This window comes from Doryrhamphus excisus, linkage group LG16, assembly GCF_037039965.1.
Source record: "Doryrhamphus excisus strain RoL-2023G ecotype Guam linkage group LG16, RoL_Dexc_Guam_v1.1, whole genome shotgun sequence".
Taxonomy (NCBI): Eukaryota; Metazoa; Chordata; class Actinopteri; order Syngnathiformes; family Syngnathidae; genus Doryrhamphus; species Doryrhamphus excisus.
The window spans coordinates 18,776,824-18,800,635 of record NC_136372.1 but is presented as its reverse complement, the minus strand read 5'-3'; the positions used below and the strand labels follow the sequence as shown (position 1 = coordinate 18,800,635).

General features: G+C 49.8%; 2 protein-coding genes across 4 annotated transcripts; one reads left to right on the top strand and one right to left on the bottom strand.

Annotated features, from left to right (window-relative positions):
• Positions 1-494: 494 nt before the first annotated feature.
• LOC131103605 (phosphoinositide 3-kinase regulatory subunit 5-like) lies at positions 495-7,194 on the bottom strand. Of its 3 annotated transcripts, none has more exons than XM_058050006.2 (19): positions 7,064-7,194; positions 6,079-6,230; positions 5,911-6,013; positions 5,162-5,262; positions 5,027-5,095; positions 4,761-4,899; positions 4,622-4,691; positions 4,374-4,551; positions 4,138-4,306; positions 3,684-3,752; positions 2,962-3,614; positions 2,773-2,895; positions 2,350-2,481; positions 2,027-2,120; positions 1,865-1,941; positions 1,683-1,776; positions 1,205-1,287; positions 999-1,117; positions 495-909 (listed from the first exon to the last, which is right to left on the bottom strand). In XM_058050006.2, exons 3-19 carry the CDS (start codon positions 6,011-6,013, stop codon positions 762-764), a joined length of 2,421 nt encoding a protein of 806 aa, XP_057905989.2. In that variant the 5' UTR covers positions 6,079-6,230; positions 7,064-7,194; the 3' UTR covers positions 495-761. The 3 variants fall into 3 exon arrangements, 2 of the variants coding, with proteins under 2 accessions (XP_057905989.2, XP_078653360.1); XM_078797234.1 differs by lacking the exon at positions 7,064-7,194 and adding an exon at positions 6,457-6,476; XR_009119634.2 differs by lacking the exons at positions 495-909; positions 999-1,117 and having other exon boundaries at positions 1,234-1,287; positions 2,027-2,160.
• On the top strand, positions 6,623-23,549 carry ntn1b (netrin 1b). Its single transcript, XM_078797235.1, has 8 exons — positions 6,623-6,669; positions 7,629-7,794; positions 7,869-8,909; positions 14,411-14,599; positions 15,208-15,357; positions 15,518-15,571; positions 17,972-18,046; positions 20,817-23,549. The coding sequence occupies exons 3-8, from the start codon at positions 7,895-7,897 to the stop codon at positions 21,134-21,136; spliced, it is 1,803 nt and encodes a 600-aa protein (XP_078653361.1). The 5' UTR covers positions 6,623-6,669; positions 7,629-7,794; positions 7,869-7,894; the 3' UTR covers positions 21,137-23,549.
• Positions 23,550-23,812: the final 263 nt, after the last annotated feature.

Sequence of the window (23,812 nt, the reverse complement as noted above, 5' to 3'; positions counted from 1 at the left end):
TTAGAGCTCATGATGGCACCATGGGAACCATCCATCCACCTACATACCTACGCATCCATCCATCCACCCACCTACCTACCCATCCATCCATCCATCCATCCACCTACCTACCCATCCATCCATCCATCCATCCATCCACCTACCTACCCATCCATCCATCATCCACCTACCTACCTACCCATCCATCCACCCACCTACCCATCCATCCATCCATCCATCCACCTACCTACCCATCCATCCATCCATCCACCTACCTACCTACCCATCCATCCATCCATCCATCCATCTACCTACCTACCTACCCATCCATCCATCCACCTACCTACCCATCCATCCATCCATCCACCCACCTACCTACCCATCCATAAGGATCCATATAACCGTGTACAATGACTGCATGTCCATATTAAAATATGAAAGTACAGTCTTGCTTTGTGCTGAACTGCTTCAATAATAAAATGTAAACAATAATAAATGTAAACATTCCATTTTATTGCAAAATAATGTTATTGTGTGAACCAAAATGGCATTAGGGGGAAAATAAATATCGTCTTTACTTATACATTATGTTTAATATCTCCATGTTTATGGGGCCTGTTAACAAGAAAGGGTGTACAATCATTTATTATTTCATCCTTCATGCATGAGCAGGCATGCTGAAACTTCCATCCTGGCCGTACTTCTCCATGTTATCTGGGAGACATGAAGCTTCATGAAGTTCCCCAAGCCTGTTGATGCAGTGGAGTCTCCTCCTGGCCTGGTCAGGGATACGAGGCAGAAAAGGAGATGATGGGAAGGCAAAGCAGAGAGCAGTAAGACGGGTGCAGAGGCCGGACTTGGCCCGGTGACGGCTTGTAGGACTTCCAGTCTGAACCGCCGCCCGGCTTGCAGCATAAAGACACTTCCAGCCTGCGGACACGCGACACGCGACACACTGGATGGACGACAGCGTGATGGAAACACCTGAGGAAGCACCTCCTCCTCCTCCTCCACTCTACCTCGTCACACTCTGCAGGAACGTCCTCTGGTCTTGGTCCAGACACACGGCAAAGGTTGGCCAATCCTTCCCGCTGCTCACCTCCACTCTGTTGACCTTCATCTCCGTGATGGAGAAGTCCTGCCAGGGAGAAGTGCGGGCAAAAGGGAAGCGTCAGCACCAGGTGAGCACCAGGTGTGAGGTGGGCTTTCCAAGGTACGCCTTCACCTGGCTGCTACTCTTCTTGGACTTGGGGCACGCCTTCTTCACCACCTCAGTCACCGACAGCCAAAAGCTTTCAGCTCTTGACCCTGGATAGTCAATCAATGATGAGACAATAGCCCCCCCCCCCACCACCCTCGGAAAGTAGCACCCACAACAGGCTGTAGAAGAACAACAAGGAACTCTCCCAGCGCTGGTGTGTGAGTCAATATGATCCATATATGATCCATATAATATTATCTTTTTATGTCTAGTATGGCTTATTTTGAAAAAGGCGTAAATAAAATGATAAATAATTGAAATATATTTAAAAATGACTAATTATTAGGATTATTGTTAAGAGTTCTTGGCTCTCAGGCCACACTTTGGACACCCCTGAATGACAGAATCCTAACCTTTTATTGTAAAATACCAAGTAAGCCAATATACTACACTAATGTACGTATACGTATACTGGATCATCAATGTACTACACGAAGTATACCTAAATGCTCAGCTTTCCCGGAGGCTTTATGAATATTGATGGATGTGCAGATCATCTCCGCCTGCGTCCACTTGCTCCTCCCACTGCTGGCCACCTGTCATGGCGTACGGGGGCGGGTTTGAAAACAGTCGGCATTCTAGTCGGTATTGAAAACCCTGCGACCATGGAAGCAGGTCCAATACCTTATTATAGGCCACACGAAGGGTTAACGGAACGGCCAGGCCCTCTTGGTCGATGCCGAACCTCTTGCCTGCAGCCCCTGCAACAAGAGTCAGACGTTAGCACGTTAGCACGTTAGCACGCGGATGTGCTCGTCGGCCGCTGTCTGTCATCGTGTCAATCACCCATGGCCTTGACGGCTCTGGTCGCCGCCGCGTGTCCGAGTTCCAAGGAGTGAATGAACACTTGACTTCTCTTCTCTCCACCGGCCAGGGTCAACTGTGCAATGGAAACCAGGCGAGATGAGCACACAGACGTACTAAATGGAGAAGAAAAAGACTTGGCCATTTTCCAAAAAACAACCCCTTCACTGCCACACGGAATATTACCTCCAGGCTACATGCTACATGCTACATGAACATGCTACGTATGCACCAGAAGAAAGATGATTTCCATGTGAACTACATGTGCGTGACATGTCGTTCCCATGATCCCGTGTCCCCCTCACCTCGGCCCGGTAGAGCTGCACCAGAACCGGCTGTTCTGCGTGTCTGCAGTAGTAAAGCAGCAAGTCGGCCAGCAGGGGAAGATGCTCCACTTTTCCACCGCTCTCTGCAACACTTCCTTCCTTGTATGCCGGCTGCACCGCAGGAAGCACAAACAATACTCACTTTTGGAAAGCCTGGCATGTATGACCCAAACAGAGTTACAGTCCACTGGCATCGGGCCCAGCACAAATAGGACTTGAATGGCCTAGCTTATTTCGTCACAAAGCTTTTTTACTCTTAGCCCTGTCTCCACGTTAACATCGCATGATGAAGAAGTATCCAACATTCCATGTTTACCACAAGCTAAGCTAACTGTAGCTAACCCGTAACTACGCCGGACTCGGACCGAGCACGGAGTGTGTCGATGGTGTCGCCATGTTTACCTGACAAAGGACATCAGAGGACAGACTGAGCAGACTGTGGACGCTGCGATCATACCAGGGATCCATCATTCCCAACATCTGGGCCAAATCAGTGGTGCTGTCCTCTTGGGAAATACCATCACGCTGCCAACAGGAAGTAACCAGGAATCAGTACCATTCCCAGGCGTCCAACGAAAGGGCAGCTCTCACCACGGCAACTTGACTTGAAGGTCCGCTTTCAGTGGAGGCGTGTTTTCCTCTCGGCTTTCCTGCGAATTTCCTTTTTGTGGGAATAAAGTAGAACCGCAGCTTGCACACCCGGGTGAGCGTGGGACATTTGGCCTCTTTCTGCTGCAGGTTGCTGTAAGCCCTGGCCAGTCGTCCCGCCTCCCGGTCCCGACCGAAGACCAGCACCCGCACCAGGGTAGGAACCTGGGATGCATCCGTGTCGCTGCTGCTCAGGATGGGTCTCCTGCGGATGCAGAGATGTTTCTGGGGCGAGAGCGGATCTTTCCTGCTGAGAAGATGGTTCTGATTGGTCTGAGCCCGTTTCACCCGCGTCCCAACATGGCGTGGATTCTTGAAAAAGAAGGAGAAGTGCTCAATGCCGATGAGGCTTTTGGACTTCTTCTTGGGCTTTTTCCGAGGCCTTGACGGACACGCTTGTCCTTCCTCCGTGTCCTCGGTGTGACAGCGGTCGGAGGACAAAGCGTGGCTGGGGGAGAGGCGGAGGTTTTCAAAGTCCAAATGTGCCGTTTTGTTTCTGTCTATGACTTCGTCCCCCACATGGCTTTCATCCTCGTCTGGTGGGGGTCCCGGTAGGTCCAGGTCATATTCTCTTGTGAGAATATCCCTGAGAAAATCTGGAACGGGAAGAGCGCTGTTAAATCCCAAATACTGTTTGGGCGGAGCTGGAGAAGAGAATTCATCACCAAAGTTGTCGTTTTCGAAGTAGCTGGTGTGGCATTTGGGAAAGGGCAGCGTGAAGGTCTCAGCAAAGCCTAGCGAGAGAGACCAGATGCTCATGTTCACCTAAGGTTGGACTGCCAAGACATTTTTCATTCAATGAAACAGTTTGGGTCGGAAGCAGGACATCCAAGGAAACATAAACATAAACATATGACGCTCTCGTCCTGGGAGTCCTGCTGTGTTGCTAACGTATCTTCATTCCAAACGTTAGCATCTTCTCCAAATGGAAACCGCGACTGGAAGTCATCGTCCCCCAATGACGTCCACCATCTATGATATCATCCACCATCTATGATATCATCCACCATCTATGATATCATCCACCATCTACGATATCATCCACCATCTACGATATCATCCACCATCTACGATATCTATGATTGGCATCATTTCCTCCACAGTACAGCATCCACTTACCTCCGTCCAAGCAGTGGTCTCCAGCTGTGGGAAGAAGTTCTTGTCTGAGGTGGGCTATACTTTGTAGCAGACTCTGTCTGGCAGTGCTGAGATCTTCCGTGGAGGCCGCTGCGTCCATGCAGCGAGTCACCGTCTCCAGCAGCTGCTCCAGCTCCTCGGGCTGCTTTGCCTGCAGGAAGGCGGCTTTAGGAATAAAGGTCCTGCGAGGCAGTAAGCCAGGGATGGCATGCTGTCACCTGCAGGGCGTGGTAGAGCCTCTGCAGGTCGATGGCGGCGCCCAGGGAGGCCTGGAAGCTGTGCAGGATGAGCGTGATGGTGATGTCTGTGTCGGACTGCCGGCTCACGCTCAGCTGCTTGGAGACCGACTGGACCTCAGGAGGAATATCTTCATCCGGGCTCACTAAAAGCACCGTCCTACAAAGACATGATCTATGACTTGGAAAGGTACGGTCGATATTCACGTCAAAACGGCAGCTCAGCTTACACAGTTTGAGAGCGTCGCTTCTCACCGGGAATACCGTGTTCTGTCTTCACCAGTCTTTGGAACGTTATACCTAAAACAAAAGCACATCCTTTCTTTTCCATTCTTTCTCCAGACGCCATCATCATGTTGACATAGCGACCTGGTGCCCGGAGCTCATTACGGATGGTTTCCAGCAGCTGGGAACACGCCGTGCAGTAAGGATCTGGCCAGGACAGGAAGTGATGGAAGAGCAGGTAGGCTTCCTGCAAAACATCACAGTCGGGGGCCAGGTAAGGAGTCTGGAAGACAAAGGAGATGTTTGTTCATTCATTCATTCATTCATTCATTTGTTCCTTCATTCATTTCATTCATCAGGGTCACCAGTGAGCCCAGTGGACTTTCACGGCCAATCCTGAGGTCCCTCACCTTCAGAAGAGCCGATGAGAAGAGAAGCGTAAGCGGGACCAGAAGTTCATAGCGGCAATGCAGCAGCACCTGCAAAGAGATCCAACTGAGACAGCCTTTCCTCGTTTGTGCTGAGCAATATGGAAAACTTTTCACCTCCTTTGTTTTCTTCAGAATGGTCTGCAGGAGGAAGAGGAAGTTGTGGGAATCTCTCATCACCAGTTCCTCCAAACACCAGCGGTTCATGCACAGGCCGGCTATCAGACACAACACGCTAATTCCTCTTTGCTTCTCATGGCAGACGCTAAACATGTTTAGCGTTTCTGTCCGCCCTCCTTACGCATGCACCCTGGAACCTTGGTTAAACACGTCCTTTTTGGTTTACATTGTACATTTGCCTTGGTTTGAGTACAATATGTGGTGACATCGGGTCATTACATGACATGATATTTTTGGCCTGGGCACAGACATGCCACCCACTGAAACAGTTGCCCCGCCCACTTTTGGGTCACGACCCAGCGGTTGACAGTGACTGGGTTTGTGTACGTTTCCGTTTGAGTCTGACCTTCCTGAACGGACTTGTGACCTTAACTGAGGTTCTACACGACTCACTAAAAGTCTATTGGTAGAAAATAATTTACAAATGTAAAAATAAAATACGGGAACAATTATTTGTTTTGCCTTCTGCTGTGGGCTGCAATAAAATTGGGCACTACATTTTGGCTCGGTTGCGTCAGGCTATGATTAATGACTTGTGATTAATTAATTCCACACTGTCAGTTATTATTATTATCTGATGACTATGCTAGACTGTGATTCTGAAGATGCATCTAAAGATGCAAGGCTTCAGCCATTCCCCAAGCTGGAATGTTTTGTCCATTTCCTGAAGAGCAGGATCTCCCTACCGTTCCACAGTTGCTTGTCAGGAGTGTTGAATCCAATGTCACACAGGCAGCGTTGCAGGACGTGCTGGATGCGGTCTTCCGTGCACGTGTTGAGCTCCATCATCTGCAGGAGCATCCAAACAGAGTCTACTTCTGTTGACTCTCACCAGCAAATAATAAAAACCTGACCTGAAACGAGCCCCAAATGGCGGGTGTACGCCACGCAGCCGTCCACTTCCACACAGCAGTGACTCGCAGCCGGAAGCAGTGGCCCGGCCGAGGAGATAAGCCGCAACTTCAGCTTGGCCATTCAAGAAAAGAGCAGCTGACCGTTGGCTTCCCTAAAAGAAAACGGAAATGACAACTTCCTATTTGACATCTCTTTCTGCCATTCCTACTCATTAACAACACAGCAAATGCTAACTTAGCTTAGCGTGTGACGTAGACGTAGATATAACAAACATATTATAGATAAACAATTAGAAAAACATAATAATTAATTAAACAATTAAAAATAGCAATAATTATATATATTATATAACGATATTAATTATTCATAAAAGTTACCGTGGCAACTACTTTCACACAGGTACTTCCTTTTTCCTCCGTAATTACTGTTTAGACTCTTATTTTGTAGTTCCATTTCCTGATTTCCTGCACTCGAAGCGGCGCCTTGACGACAGCTTGTGGCCTCTATCAGCGCGGCTGTTTCTAATACGTCATTAGGAGGTCACGTGGACCATACCGGATGTCACCTGTTTGCCTCCACGCCGACTGAGAGTAGGTGTGCGTCATTTTAGTCATTCTGGATTAAGTTAAAGGGTACATTTTGTTGTTCCGTACATAGACTCCCACCATAATCAAATGATTATCGTTGTAACTCCGATCAGACAGCAATAGTTCTTGAGTTTTACTGATGGATTTATTGCACAACCAACATGGGAACTAAAAGGGGTTCAAACAGATACAAAATACAATAAATTACTGGTCACATAATACACAAATATACAACAGCATTATGTCTACAAATTCGTGTTCTTATCATTAATCTTTGTCTTTACTGTAGTGCAAATCAACTTGCCACACTCAAGATTAACATTAGCTGGTACAGCAAACTGTAAACTAAGACACTAAGAGACTGAAAGGGAAATAATACAAAACACATATACTGTACCTTAATGGCTGCACACATGCCTTAGGAGGGAGTTCTAGAGATGATCTTTAACTTTTAGCACCTGTTAGCTTTTAAGCTCTAAATAGTCTAAAACAACGGCGCTTATTTTCTATGCGTGTAATGACTAGACGTGCACGTGTGGAAACGACGATGTTACAGAAAATGAGTTCCGCCTCATTAACTTATATGCACCTATAGGTAGGAACTTACCTACCTAAACTGACGGCATACACTGACTGAGAGGCAGTTACAACCGTAATAACGCAGCCATCACTAAAAGCACAGTCTTTCACTTCTGAACCACTGGAATAATTTGGATACTTCAAGACTTACGGTAATTAAAAAACATTGCAAACCCTGTGGATTCAAAATCAAATGTGGCTCATCAGCGGCCTGCATCACTCGTCGTGGTAATAGCCTACTTTTACCACAAGATGTCACTGCTCCCCACCTCAGTGACTCGCCGGGAGTCCTCTCCTCTCTTCTCCTCTTCTCTTCTCTCCTCTCCTCTCCGCTCCTCTGCGGAGGAGTGAGTGGACCCCCTTTTGTCTTCTCCCTCGCACAGCACGGAGGGAATGGGGCAGACGGAGCCGTGGGTGGGCAGAGGTGTGACAGAGTGTGGACACAAACAGACAGAAAGACTCACCGCCTTGTTTTTTGTCGGGGGAGGAAAACCGGAAAGGTGATGATCCACAGTTTCGGGCCAGAGCAGTTCTAATCGAAGTTATTCGGTAAGAATACCCGAAGTCGTCATAAGTGATATTTGACCGTTCCGACCCCCATCCCGCCTCTTGTCCCCTGCCAGGAGAAGCCACCGCGGGACGGACCACGATGGGAAGGATTTTGGCGCTCTGGCTCACCTCGGTGACACTTTCCGCCCTGAGCCGGGGGGTCTTTGGCGGGTACGGGCTGAGCATGTTCGCCGCCCAGTCCTCCCCCCCGGACCCGTGCTACGACGAGAACGGCAACCCCCGGAGGTGCATCCCGGACTTCGTCAACTCGGCCTTCGGCAAGGACGTGCGCGTCTCCAGCACCTGCGGCTCCCCGGCGACCAGGTACTGCGTGGTGGCGGAGAAGGGCGAGGACCGGACGCGGGACTGTCACACGTGCGACGCGGGAGACCCGAAGAAGTCTCATCCGGCCGCGTACCTGACGGACCTGAACAACCCGCACAACCTCACCTGCTGGCAGTCGGAGAATTACGCGCAGTTCCCCCAGAACGTCACCCTCACCCTGTCGCTGGGGAAGAAGTTCGAGGTCACCTACGTGAGCCTGCAGTTCTGCTCCCCCAGACCCGAATCCATGGCCATATACAAGTCCATGGACTACGGGAAGTCCTGGGTGCCCTTCCAGTTCTACTCCACCCAGTGCAAGAAGATGTACAACCGGCAGAACAAGGCGGCCATCACCAAGCAGAACGAGCAGGAGGCCGTGTGCACCGACTCCCACACGGACATGCGCCCTCTGACCGGCGGCCTGATCGCCTTCAGCACCCTGGACGGAAGACCCTCCGCGCACGACTTCGACAACTCCCCGGTGCTCCAGGACTGGGTGACGGCCACCGACGTCAAGGTGATCTTCAGCCGGCTGCACACCTTCGGGGACGAGAACGAGGACGACTCGGAGCTGGCCCGGGACTCCTACTACTACGCCGTGTCGGACCTGCAGGTGGGGGGGCGGTGCAAGTGCAACGGCCACGCGTCCAAGTGCGTCAAGGACAGGGAAGGTCATCTGGTCTGCGAGTGCAAGCACAACACGGCCGGACCCGAGTGCGACAGGTGCAAACCTTTCCACTACGACCGGCCCTGGCAGCGCGCCACGGCCAGGGAAGCCAACGAGTGCGTCGGTAAGCCCAGACAGCCGCCCTGCCTCAACCGTACGGCCTGTTCATCCAACAGGGGAATTCGTTCATGATAACTTTGTTAGTTCTAGTAAACCTTCGTTGGAAGGCTTGCTTTCAATGATTTAAACGTACAATTTAAAAATGGTCACATATTTTGACTATTGAATATTTTTCATCCTAGAACATTTTACGATACGCTCCAAAACCAAAAGCACACATGCGGCAGTAAACACCAGTCAGTAAAAAGACAGCAACACCCCCAAACAAGTGCATGAGAGAAATGCTGCAAGCTCAGTTAGCCCGGTCCCCTGTCCCCTGTCCCCGGCCCCCGGCCCCTGGTCCCCGGCAGGGCCAGCCTTATATATTTGATATTTTGTAGTAGTTGTAGTTGTACCACGAGGCAGTTGAACAAAGACGTGTCTTTATGGTGTTTCTAGCTTTGGATGACTTCAGTATTTTATGAGAGTTGGGATGTTGCTGGCCTTCACCCCCCCGTCAGCCCCCAGATACATTTCCATCAAAATGAATAACAAAATAAAGCTTTATTTAGGTATCTAAATAAAAAACAAATGCAGGGATTAGCTATGTTAGCTAAAGTGATAGAAATGATTGGTAATAATATTTCCCTACCATTTAGTGAACTGAATCATGCCTCAGTTGACGCCTGATTATCATCCACAAAAAAGGAAAGGAGGAGAAAGAGGAGGAAGTGGTTTCAAATAAGACGTAATGCGGCTTTGAGGCGCTTCCGTCGGCTGCAGAGGACGGGAAACGCCGCAGCTGCAGGGACGCAGTTCAGGCCGTGTCGCGGTTGCAGGTGGGACGGACGATGAAGGCAGTTCTGCTGACATGGACCGCTGCTTCGAGGCCAGGGACCGCTCCAGAAGGGGACGGGGTGGGGGGTCATCGCAATCCCGATTGAAGAGTTCAGGGCAAATGGATGTAAAGCTGTAATGTTTATTTTTTCAAGCGGAGCACGGGGGCGGCTTTGGCGGGGGCTGTGACAACAAGTCATGCCCCCTGAGCCCCGTGAAGCCGAGCTGGAAAAGTAACAAGTTGTGACAATGGAGTGGTTGGAAGGAGTCGTTCCCCTTGGCCTCCGCCTTTGGCCCCGAGCGAAGGCGGCATGTGAGCCTATTTCAGCAAAACAAAAAGCATGTCACTCGTGGCATCCGTCCCGCTGCGTGTGGGAGGCCCCTTTTCACCGTCACCTCTTGTTCTGCATGGGGGAGCCCTGTCCTCGCACAAAAACACACAAAAGCCACACTGAGCTTGTCTTCGATTCCAATGAGGAAATAATAAGGAGGCGGGCCTGACGCCTTCACTGGGCAAGCACTGCTTCAACACTGGACGGAAAGTGGCTGAGTCGTGGCTGAGTCGTGGCTGAGTCGTGGCTGAGTCGTGGCTGAGTCGTGGCTGAGTCGTGGCTGAGTCGTGGCTGAGTCGTGGCTGAGTCGTGGCTGAGTCGTGGCTGAGTCGTGGCTGAGTCGTGGCTGAGTCGTGGCTGAGTCGTGGCTAAGTCAAGACGCCGCACTACTCGGAAGCAGTCCACATTCCCTAAGTTGCTTTGAGACCACAGAGGGCTTGTCCATGGTTGCCGTCTCTCTGCCCGTCTTTGTCCACGCCACCCACCGCTGGGACCGCCGCCATGCTGATGTGGTCCCTCTGAGTCAGCAGATCAGACCCGGTGTGCCCATGTGATTGGAGCAGAGCTTGATGTCAGATGTTGAGAGAAGGTTCTTCATTCTCTCTTCTTCTGGCTCGCCACTGAGCGGCAGCCAGCAGGGCGGCGTCACCCACTGGTGCTCCATTTCATGTAAGAACTGAACATCACTGGAGGCCTGTAGTAACCACATGGAGAAGATCATCAGATGAAGCTCGGTGATGAAAACAAAGGCATGTGTTGCATTGTTGTGGTTTGTTTGTTTGGATGGCCATAACGAGTACAATGGTTGTTTCCCCCTTGGCTTCCAACGTTCCAGCATCCAGATGTGCGCTATAAATAGTCGGCATCAGACCCAAAAGCAGCAAATTGGATGTAATAACCAGGATGGGAGAGTAGAGGTCCATGTAGCGAAAGGAAAATGAGAATACGTTCGTGGAGGAAAGATGGATTCCAGGTGAAAGCAAACATGAAACCTGCGGTGGTTGAACATGACTTGGCCCCCCGACAGGGTGGAAAGTCACACCCCCGGTAAAATCCCATCAGAAGCAGAGTGGCAGTTAGATGGACTGATGAGCCCCAGTCATCTAGAACAGGTCTAGAACATGTCCAAGCTTGACTGCAGCTCAGGGGTCCTGCAGGAGAAAAGTCAAACAATGTGGGCGGCGGGGGGGTTAGGTCGGGGAGTGGGTACGCGGCCATCAATGACCTTCATCATCACTGGAGGACCTCTCAAAGTCAAGCAGATGTCTGCCTTCCTTTGCTTTATGTGTGGACTTGATGGGTCTTCTCCAAGTTCACTCATCTTTACGTTTGGCCTGCATGGAGCAGCTTGGATTAACCCAGGAATAGTCGCTGTTGGCCAAATCACTGCTGGATAGCGCTTTCTTCATCAAGGTCTTTATTTCTTTCTTTATCACTTTCTAATCAATGCTAAGCGTTTTAAATGCATCTCCCGTGATTGGTGGAGAAGGAGGAAGTGTTGCGTGGGCGATGTGAAGGTTGGAGATACGCCGTGTTGGAACCCAGCTCTGCTGCCGATGTGTTATGGTCGGAATAAAGCTGGAAAAAAAGAATGTCGGACTGCTGTGCCACCATTAACTGGCATCATGGAGGGAAGGAGCAACATCCTCTCCACGTCCTTGACCTTCATAGCTCACATTGTTGTTGCCGCTACATTGCCAAGCATGCCTTGCGGGCGCTTAGAAAGAACAGTTGAAGTTAGGTGTTGTTTTTCCCCACATAGTCGCTGATATGTGATGCGTTAACTTGCTGTGTACTGCGTGTTGTGTTGTGGTTTCGTTGCACTGTGAGTGAGTATGTTGAACTCTTTCATGGCGTATGGGGGGGCCCCAGCGTGGCCTGCAATCCAGAAATAGAGAGGTAGAATTGTTGTACATAGAGGAATCCTTTTATTGAGGGAAAAAGTGGAGTGAGGGATTCAGAAGAGCTTCAGCTGGACAACTGGAACATTTTCTCCATGACTCAAAGACAAGAACCCTCGTTGAAACACTTATATTTACATAACGCTTATATCTATGTAACACTTATATTTACATAACGCTTATATCTATGTAACACTTATATTTACATAACGCTTATATCTATGTAACACTTATATTTACATAACGCTTATATCTATGTAACACTTATATTTACATAACGCTTATATCTATGTAACACTTATATTTACATAACGCTTATATCTATGTAACACTTATATTTACGTAACACTTATATCTATGTAACACTTATATTTACATAACACTTATATCTATGTATCCAGCATACCTCCACCATCGTGAGGATAAGCGGTAGAAAATGGATGGATGGATTTTTTGCCTATTCGATACAGACAGGAGGGGTTTGGAAGCCTTTGAGTCCTGCCATCTGAGTGAATGCCAGTTGAAGGACAGTGCAAGGGTCAACTCCACTAATGACGGACTCAACGCCCGGCAAAGAGCGTGATGAACTACACGCTTTAATCCCTGGAAAGTCTGGAAGAGCTGGAGGTGTCTGCCAGAGTCACCTGCCAGCTAGCAGTCCCCTCAGCTAGCAAGCAGCAGATGGTCCAACCATAGAACCCACCAGCTTCAGTGTCTTTATCTGACATGCAGAACCTCACACGGTTTCCTTCAGGAAAACCTTCACCGCTGACGTAAACCCAGGCAAGCCTTTTGGTTGTCTGCAGCATCGTGGTTTATTTACACAGACACCCGGGACCCGGTTTCTCAGGATGGCGAGTCGCGATAACGCAGGGGGTGTCTGCTTCCCACCTCCAGCCGCCGCTGGGAAAAGAATGATCTCAGACTGAGCACGGAGACCAGACCCTGGGCAACGCGGGCCAAAGCGGGCCCTGTTGACCAGGTCTCATGTTGGAGTCTTGGGGTGTCGGCACATCCATGAAGGAAAGGCCATGTCCATCAAACATGCTGACAGTGCTGTCGTGGATGAAGAGAACTTGAGTCCTTGTCACATCCAGATGACAACATCAGACCACACAGACCTGCCAAAATAGTCCTAGTGGTCTAGTACCACACATTTGGGATTCAGCATTCCGGATCATGAAATACAAACATTCCTTTTTAAATTAGAAAAGGAAAGAAGTCAAAGGTCATCTTGCGTGAGGAACCCTCCTCCATCCTTAGTCATCAAAGTCATCCCAGATCATCAAGTACCCAAGTTTGACTTTCCTTCTTCCTACAAACCTTCTCATTCCTGGATGGAGCCAAGAAGAAGAAGAAAAAGCCGCCCCCGCCGTAATGTGGGATCCAATACGTACGCCCACCCTGAGTGGCTCCTCGTGGAAGGCCCATAGATGGCCCTTGAGCAGAAATAGACTGAAATGGCATGCCCCCCCCCAAAACACCCACACTGCATCGCCCTGGCAACCGTTGTATTGGTTACCTGGTCAGGGATTCTAACCAAAGAGAGGGGGGCTACCTGTACCCTGGAGGGGCATGTATATTTAGACAGTCATGTGACGTGCTCTGGGGGGCATCAGGGGTCTCTAAAGTGGTCTTATCGCCATTCACGCTCTTGTCGCTACTGGACAACTATTGTTGTGTGTGTGTGTGTGTGTGTGAGTGTGTGTGTGTTTGTGAGTGTGTGTGTGTGAGAGAGTTAACCCAACGCCCACGAGAAGGGCCTGGGGACAGCTTTGGAGATAACCTGCTCCTCACTTGGAGGGAATTGTGTAAAATACCAATATTAATGAAGACATAAAACCACCTTTGTGTACTTTATATTGCGAAGATGAACATGGAGTACCACCATTAGCTGGAAAGTTAGGAGCATTCCAAAAACGCTCCGTGCAGGTTCCTCTCACACTTGCCTTAAGTGGAGATAACATCTGGGATAAGAAAGGAGGTGTGAATTCTTTAAAAGGTTTGTGTTGGATCGGCCCTGGGTGGGGGACCAGGGGAGATAAGCCTGTGACAGCTGTGTGTGTGTGTGTGCGTGTGTGTGTGTGTGGGTGTGTGTGTGAGAGATGGCCCCCATGGAAAGAGCGGTGTGTGAATGAACCCCGCCCACCTGCCTACTGGAGCCCCTCCTGGCAGGTGTGAGTGAGGTGGTCCGTGATAGCGAGCCGGGATGATTGGGGAGCACGTGTGGGGGTGTCATCAGCAGCCAAGATCTTCCACTGATGGGGACGTACCAAACGTGACCAGCAGGTGGCCCAGCCTGAGGGAGATGAGTGCATGATTCCATTATCGCATGATTCCATTGTTGCATGATTCCATGATTCCATGATTCCATGATTCCATTTGAGCAGCCCATGCTGTGTTTCCAAAAACAAGCCGGACTGTTGACCCTCCGTGTCCCTGTCTCCTGCGTCTAGCGTGCCACTGCAACCTCCACGCCCGGCGCTGCCGCTTCAACATGGAGCTGTACAAGCTGTCCGGCCGCAGAAGCGGGGGGGTGTGTCTGAACTGTCGTCACAACACGGCGGGCCGCCACTGCCACTACTGCAAGGAGGGATTCTACCGGGACGTCACCAAGTCCATTTCACACCGCAGAGCTTGCAAAGGTAAACCAGGTCTGGATGAGGAGGACTTCCATGTCAACAACGTCGGCCCCCCAAGTCCACCATCTAAAAATGTTCTTTTTGGGAGAAAGATGGTAAAACTAAGATGATCTTAGATGATCAAGTCTTTGTGGCAGGCCACCACATATAAATGCCAATAATAATAATAATAATAATAAAGACGTCCTATTGTAGTTGCTTTCATACGTTTAGCATGTCACTAAGAGCACTACGAGACTTTAAAGCGCGTTCCACTCGGCGGCTAACAGGAAGCATTATTGAGACGGTGCTAGCCAGAAGGTTTGGCATGGGAAGGTCCATGTGAAGACCAAGTGAGAAGCCAGAAGTCAGGCAGACGTACCTGCTGCGCTCCACACCAGTAGAAGGAAGGAATGGAGCCGTGAGCTTTGACCCAAATGAAGGCTGACTGAGTAAAATGTGTTTTTTTCCTGGTGTGTGATGTACGGAAGGGAACGCCGGCCAAGAGTACAGGGAAGGATGTGTCACCAGGTTTGAGAGCTAAGGTTGCTATTGACGTACGGAACGTGGAGACTAGCCGCTTGAAAGCTTTACCATGTGGACTTGCTAACAGCGGCTAATGTCGTCTCCAGCGTGCGACTGCCATCCTGTGGGGGCGGCAGGGAAGACGTGCAACCAGACGACGGGCCAATGTCCTTGCAAGGATGGCGTGGCCGGGATCACCTGTAACCGATGTGCCAAGGGCTACCAGCAGAGTCGCTCCCCCATCGCCCCCTGCATCAGTAAGTCCAAGTACAACAGTCCTTTCCCTTTGACACTATGGATCCCAGGGAATGATGGCCGATGTATTTATTGGCCTGCATCACACAGACGTTTGTCAGTTCCAAAACACATGGCTACTATTCTTGGAATGACAATGTCCCCCTTCTGTCTTCACCTCAGAGATTCCCGTGGCATCTCCGACAGCAACTTACAGCAGCTATGACGAGACGTCAGGTCAGTAACCAGTCAGGTATCGGCTTCTGGATATCTGTGTCTCTGCCAGGCCTTCAAACGAAGCCCAAGTGCTGTCTAAGACACGTGGACTGTTGTGGTCCTGTGTTGGTCTGTCTGGACTCAGACGCCAAGAATGGATTTACAGTCTCAGCGCTAAAAGGAGGAACAGCGATAAACGAGGGACCACTCTGCAGAAGGTGCATCTGATCAAGTCTGTTAAAACCAACCAACAACAGACACTTTATGAATATTTGTGTTTTGATAGCAATAACAATAGCATCATGAACGTCAATGAAAACATCTCAGAGATGAGATCAATGACTATAGATCATAATTTATTCATCTGATGTTCTCCCTCTAATTGTGATGGTTCTCCTCCATGGCAACAATCAGTTGCTATCGGTCAAGATTCCCATACAGGAAACTAAGCAGCTAGTCAGCAACAGTTCAGGATAACACTGCCCCCTAGTGTTTGGGTAGAGAACTGCAGGCCAGGAGTTCTAATCTCATGAAGCATCTGATCATCTCACAGGTCAGCTATGGTGTCAAAGCTAAATCAAAAGCAAAGGTCGGAATGATATAACTTGATTTTACAAAGTAGAACTTTAGAAATGGAAACTTTGATAATAATTCATTTCTAACTCAAATGATTAGAAATATTGCAAACGTTGTTAGTTTAATTTCATCTGCAGCCCATTTAAGCAGCAGCCTAGTCGGGACTGACTTGCTTTTCATTTCAGCAGATTCTCTTTAAGTAGCAAAAACGCTGCAGCCATTGTTTTGTTCGTGGTTGCTGCCCGAGCTGCCCCACGATGTTCCGTCATGTTTGCATACGTTTCAACATTGAGGTCTTCCGCTGATGTAAACGCCCCCCCGGGGCATTCTTGCCCGGTTAGTCCCGTGGCGGCCTCCCCGGGGGTCCAGCCCTAATCTGATGACACGCCTCATTTGCTGCACTTTGTACTGCGCTGGCAGGGAAGTCCTGCTGGATCCCAGGGCCTCCATGTTGGAGTCCCGACATGAGACCGTGCGCCACGCCGCTATTTAGTCCTTTCATGGCCGATTACCTCCTCGTTTGGGCTGTCTTCCCAATTAGCCCCACTGTCATATCGGACGGGCGGAGGCAGTGCAGACCGGCCCCACTCCAGCCAGGCTGAAGTCGGGACACCTCCCTCCAAATTAGGCGCCGTGTGGTCCCCCCGCCACCCGCGGAATGAGCGTGGCGCTGCTGCCGAGACACACAATGGGGGCGTTTGTCCTCTCAGCAGGAGATTGGACCTTAATGAGGGCTGCGGGTGTAATGGCTCGCGATTGCTCTGAGGGGGCGCAACGTCGGTGTCGGCTATCAAAGGGGGGGTGTGATGAAGGCCGCCGGGGCGCAGCTGGGATGGAGCGCTCCTGCATTCACATGGAAATCAAACACGTTTGATGCGGGCCGCCGTCAAATTCATAGACTATTTTCAAATTCTGGCTAGAAAAAATGCTTTCTCTAGATTCCATCCCCATTCCGAAAACCAAACCACTTTTTCTCTTGAGAGGGGGGGCACAGGCGTTTTTTTGGTCCCCCGTCATTACCGTGGCAACCTCATTCACAGCCAGCATAAAGGAGAAGAAAGGGGACGACTGGACGGAGAGCTGGAAGAAGTAATGAAGTTTGTCCATATTCAGGCCAGCTGAAAGACCCCCCCCACCGCCCCCGCTGCACCCTCCTTTCTCTTTGAATCTGCCGGCCCAGCTTTCCCACCCCCCCCAAGAAAAGAGCGCCCAGTTGGGGCAACACAAGTCGGCGATCTGCTTCCAATTTGTGTCAGCCAGTGGAAAGCGGAGGGAACAAATGATTTCAATTTGAACTTTGACCTCCGCTCCCTTCACCCGCGACCTGGCGTGCTGACGGGGGGGGGGCAGCCATCTTTAAAGCCAAGGCCACTTAAACCGCTGACTTAAACCGACTTCCCCCCGGGACACTCGGATTGTCCGCTTCTTTTCTTCAGGCCGATGAAATGATGCTAATGATGCTAATGATGCTAATGATGCTAATGATGCTAAGCCTTCCAACTCACACCGTGCTGCTAGGAAACAGGTGAGCAGGCTACTTCGAGGGGGGGGGGGGGGTAATGGCAGGTGGAATATGTCACAGTGGGACCTAACAGGGTACCAGACTGGGCCTCACTGGGTACCAGACTGGGCCTCACTGGGTACCAGACTGGGTGCCAATGGTCCAAATATTTAGAGAATAAAGTCCAGTATTACAAGACAAAGGGTCCAAGAAGAATGTTGAAATGTTTATAAAAATAGGTCTACTATAAAAAGTCAGGAGATATGAATAGTTTGCTGTTTTTGTTCACCAAAGCTGAGATGTTTTATCTTGAAATATGAAAAGCATCTTTCTTTCATTCCCAGATTGTGACTCCCACTGTAAAGCTTCCAAAGGGAAGATGAAGATCACCATGAAGAAGTACTGTAAAAAAGACTACGGTGAGTGGGGGGGGGGGGGGGCGGGGGTAACGTCTCAATTCCTCAGGAAGCATCTCCACCCAAGCAGCCATATTCATGTGCTGGCATCTTCTCTGCGATGGAATTGTGTGTGTGTTCTGGTATTCATCACCTTATGAGGACAATGTTATGGATAAAAAAAATGATATCCGTGACTGCCCCCCCCCACCCCCCCTTACCGTCAACACTGAACAAAATCAACATTTATCATCCTGACTGGAAAATGCTCCGCGTATGAAAAGTTGGATGGCGTCCAAACACACGGAGGCATCCGAAGAGGTTCTGCCCCCAAATCCGGGGTCCATCCAAATCCGTCAGAATGATTTGTCGGATTCCCAATTTTTACCAGATGTTGAATAACGAAGCAGCAGGCAGGACGGCCATCCTCCACCAGTTGGCCGACAGTCATTCCGCACTGTTGCGTAATATTTCCCTGATCTGATGACCGGACGGGAAGGAACCCCGGATGAAGGATTGGGCATTTTGGGAAATGAGGCGAGGAGATACACACCATCTAGTAGATGTTTCTCCCACTGCCTTCTGGAGATGTTCTTGGTTGGAATTTGGAGCACGCAATGACTTGGTTGCCGTGGTTACCACATAGGAAGGACATTTGGAAGTGCACCTTCTTTTCCACAGTTGAGTATTTTTAAAAGCTGGTTGACTGGCGGGGGCAAATCCACTCCATTCAAGATCAAATATTATTTCTTAAAGTCTGAATATTAAGAAGAACATACACAACAAAATAAGGTTTTTGGAAAATTAGGTTTGGGAAAAGTCATATTTTGGAAATATCATAGGAGTAATATATTATGAGAGGAAGATTGACGAGCAGCCATCAGGACTGTAAAGGCGGGTACCCAGGTCTGTAAAGACCGGAGCAAGTCGGATGGTTCCTGCTGCTTCCCTCGGAACATTCCGGGAGCAGACGACGGCGTCCATCCGCCTGGCGGCCGTGCCCGGCATGCGTTCCCTTTGCCTGGCTGTAATTCATTTGTCAGGCCCGTCGCGTACTGCTTTTATTGCTCTTCTTCTCCTGTGTGACGCGGCCCCCCAGGGGTCACGGGAAGGGGCCCCCTGTTTAAACACCCAGCATTCCTGGGGGCTCAAACAGGTGGTAAATTAGCCAGACGCTGACGGATCGCCACCTCGGCGAGAAAGAAATATGTTTTGTTTGTTCGATTTTTGTTTTTCATCAGCGCCGTCGCTACGGAGACGGCCGACACAAAGGGATTATTTTCTGGGGCGACACCCTCCTCCGCACACACGTTCCCTCCCTCCTGGTGCCACCGGGAGAACAATGAATCAAAGCCTGGTGTGTTTACTGACGCTCCGGGATCCTGGTCAAGGGCATGGAACCCCCCCTGGACGGGGGCGTCCCTGGTGGGTCTCAGCTGATAACAGGACGGGACGTGGGCCTCATGCTGTAATGAAGCGAGCGCTAATTTCATTAGCCCCGGCCTGTGGATGGCATGCCGTGCCCGGGGAAGGGGAGCCGCCCAGGGAAGGGGAGCAGGGAAGGGGAGCCGCCCAGGGAAGCGGAGCAGGGAAGGGGAGCCGCCCAGGGAAGGGGGAGGTTTGGCTGTGAGGTAGTCTAACTTGGCAGCCGCTGTGTGAGCACCACGCTATCTCACACTTATCACCAACCCCCCCCCCCCCCCCCCCCCCCCCACGGTGTCTCACCCACTGTGACGGTCGGGTGACACACTCTTTGACCTGAGCCGAGTGAGCGTCTTTCTCTGCCGGCTATTTAGCTGAGAAGCGAGTGGCCGGACGTGTGGGGATTGGTGTGTGTTTCCATACAAAGTGAGGATATACTTGAGTGGGGGGGGGGGCGCCAAGAGGAGGAGAGCGTGGGGGCCTGGATGCTGCAGAGAAGAGGGCGCTGTCTCCGCTGGATTCTCACGCTGGGAATTTGGATGGAGCTCTGGGAGCAGAACCCGGATAGCTCATGAGGTCGGAACATATTCCGATTCTCCTGGAACTTATTCTGTGGCTGGGAAGACAAATAGTGCCCCCCCTAGCCCCCCTTTATGTGTCTGGATGAAGGAGAGGGCTGCCATTGAATGGCAGGACTGTGAGAGCTCACTCCACTCGGACCAACAAACCTTCTTTCTTCTGATATTGTGTGCATTTAGTACACACACACACACACGCACACACACACACACACGCACACACACCCCTGCAGTTGAATCTAGGACGGTCATGGAGTCCCAAAAAGCCATCAGAACGAGTTAAAGATGATTATTGAATGCTAATGACTTCCAGAGGGGTCATGGATTCCATGCGCTGTTACACGGGATATTTCCTACTTTTTGGGGGTAATACATGTATAAAGATGACTATAGGGGTGTTATTCCATGTCTGGAGGGCTCTAGTAATGTATTAATGCTTGTAAACATGTTTTCTATGCTTTAACTACAGGAATATTGCTGATGAAATTATACTGAATATTTTGCAATGAATGGTTCTCGGCGTGATAAATACGTACATGTCAATCACGCCGCCATATTGGAAAGGCCAGATTGGCGCCAGAAATGTTGGGGTGTTTCAAGGTGAAGACATTCAGGAAGTGAGCAATGCCTCTAGAAGCTGGAGTAGACGTTGTAGACGGGCATGTGTACCCTGTGTGGTGGCAACGTGGATGGGGGTGCTGCTGTGTGACTTAGGGGGGTTGGGGTTCTGGTCACCTGGACCAGGTCCGTAATGAAAGCCTGCCTCTTGAACTTCTTCTCTCGTGTCTTCTCAGCCGTTCAGGTGCACGTGCTGAAGGGGGACAAGGCGGGCGAGTGGTGGAAGTTCACCGTCAACATCATATCGGTGTACAAACAAGGGGAGCAGCGCATCCGGCGCGGGGACCAGCTGCTGTGGGCGCGCGCCAAGGACGTGGCCTGCAAATGCCCCAAGATCAAACCGGGCAGGAAGTACCTGCTCATGGGCTCAGACGACGACTCCCCCGGGCAGAGCGGAGTGGTGGCAGACAAGGGGAGCCTGCTCATCCCCTGGAAGGACCTGTGGGGGCGCCGCCTCAGGAAGTTCCAGCAGCGCGACAAGAGGGGGAAGTGCTAGAGAGCGGGAGAACGGGGAAGTGGAGGCAACTCTCCGATGGGACGGCCGGGACAAAACTGGAAGATCATTCCTAGAAAGGTGAAACGTAGGAGGGAGGACTGCTGTTGCTCGGAGTTGGGACGACATTTCTTTGTGTTTTTGGGAAGTTTGGGAAGTTTGGGAAGGAGCCCCTTTTATGGTCATTCTGTTTCTGTTTGTCTCTTTGGAATTGCAGAGTTTGCACCCAATGTCCGTGAGGAGTCGCATGCGGAACATCCCACCGTCGTGCTACTGCTTTGTACTCCATACAGCGGAACCTGCTTACGTCCTGTCCCGGGTCCAATCAGGCCTTCCCGGGGTCACTCGCTAGTCCAGTCCAGGCCAGTCCAGGTCGAAGCTGTACTAATTCTACACTCCATCAAGGTTACTTTATCATTGGCTTTGGCCAAAGTGCCGATAAATATGTCAACAATGGTTAGTTTTCCCAGAATGCTGTCAGCCAATTGGACGGGCATCCGGATAAACAGGTTCCGCTGTATCCCTCTTTGGCCTTCTAGGGAATTTCCTCAACGGAACATTGATCCATTCTTCCCTTTTTAAGCCGCCACGCTCGAGAGAAATGGTCCAAGCGTTCCGAACTGTGGTCTCGTGTGCGAGCGCTACCTCGGAAAACCACGCAGACGCACGGCCTTGGCCGACAGCGTGACCTCTGCAATGTCAAGTTCACTCCATGCCAACGTAGACGCTAGCTAGGCCGAGTCGTAGCGTGGACTCCATGTAGAACAGACCAGTAGACACCCCGCACTTACCATGACTAGCTAGCGATGATAGAACGTATGAGATATGTTCATACGCAAACAGGAAGTACGTATGCGAGACGCGCCATCTCATGCTAGATAGATGTGATATTAAGATACAGATAATACTTCTTTTTTCATGACTTCAACCTTCGCTTTACTAAGTCGCCAACAAGTAACTGACTTATTTACTTTCACGCTCGACTTTGTGCTCTTTTTGGTCCACTTTCTTCCTTTTCTAACATTCCCTTCCAGAACGATGGACGGGAAAACACATTGAGCTGCTGTAAAGTGGACTTCCATTTTCAGTTGGCGCTCCCGCGGTTTGTCCTTCTAGCGCCCGAGCACGCTGCTACCAAGCTAGCATGGAGTATGAGGCCCACATTAAAAAACATTGGATTTCCAGAATAAAGTCAAACATTTACTGGAATAAAGGCGGAATTTTAGGAGAAAAAACAGTTGGCCAAAGGTTACATAAGTCCCCCCCCCCCCCCCATAGCTGTCTCAGGCAATGCCTGCAATGTAAAGTTACGCAATTGTTGTAATACGACTTTTTTTCTTTTTAATTTACGACTTTATTCTCATAATGTTTGGACTTTATTCTCATAAATTGACAACTTTATTCTCCTAAATCGACAACTTTATTCTCATAATGTTAGGACTTTATTCTCATAAATTGACAACTTTATTCTCCTAAATCGACAACTTTATTCTCATAATGTTAGGACTTATTTCCTCATAAACATATGACTTTTTCTTTCTTGTAAATTTATTCTCGTAAATTTCCCGACTATTCTCGAAATGTTTTTGATATATTTTTGCTGAAAGTGTCCCTAATATACTACTAATGTCCTGTGGTACAAACACTTTTCCCCAAAAGTCTCTGGAGTTATCTGGAGATGTTGCCAGAATTCTTTTTAAACCACTGAAACGGTTACCATAGTTACTGTCGCTAACCCACTGTGATGAATGTACACATGTATACATGGCTACCGTCCTCACCTCAAAGCAGCATTCCCACGGTATTCCCAAATACCGGCTCCCCTTCGGTGTTGCCACCAGGCTGACGGACGGATGCCCGGACATAGTGGAGTACTTTCACTTTCACTTTCACGTGTAAAGCAAATACACACATGGACAGCCGCGCCCAAAAGGATGCCCCCACATCCACGTTTCATATCGGAATCATCTGCGTGTCTTTCTACATCGACTTGTAAATGTTGTCTCCTGGTGTCCATCGCAAACCTTGTGTACTGTCTTGTCGTACTTGTTGTACTAATACTAATATATGATGTTTATGTGAAAGGAATACGTATATTTAATGAGGTGAAACGTAGTTTTGGTTCCTTTTGGCCTGAAGGATGGATGCTGTAATGAGACGTGTTCAGGTGTTTGCCCGTTGAACAGCCCATGGAAGCCCACGTCTGAAATAAAGCATGGAAGCTATGGAAAACAGACCACCCTGAGCCCCGCCCATTCCTGCCCCCAACTACGGTGGGAGACACCCGTTTTAATGTTTCCCGCCATTTTAACATGTTTCATTGCTGGTGGAAAGACCACATGTTCCATATTTTGCCCAAATGCAAATGTTCTTCAATAGAAATGATTCCTAGAGCACTACAATAAATAAACGCTAATAAAACCAATCCGTACGCACACTTAAATCCAAAAGAGTTGAAGGCTAACGTTAGACTTTGATCTTATCACTCATTATTTCGCCCTGATCATAGCTAGCCACGTCTAGAACACGTCGGCCCACCTTCTCCAGCCCACATACATCTACTTCTTCATCTACATCTACATCTACATCTACATCTACATCTACATCTACATCTTCATCTACATCTCCATCTACGTGGAACCCAAAGTCAAAGTGAAATGTTCATCCAAAAGCCTAAAG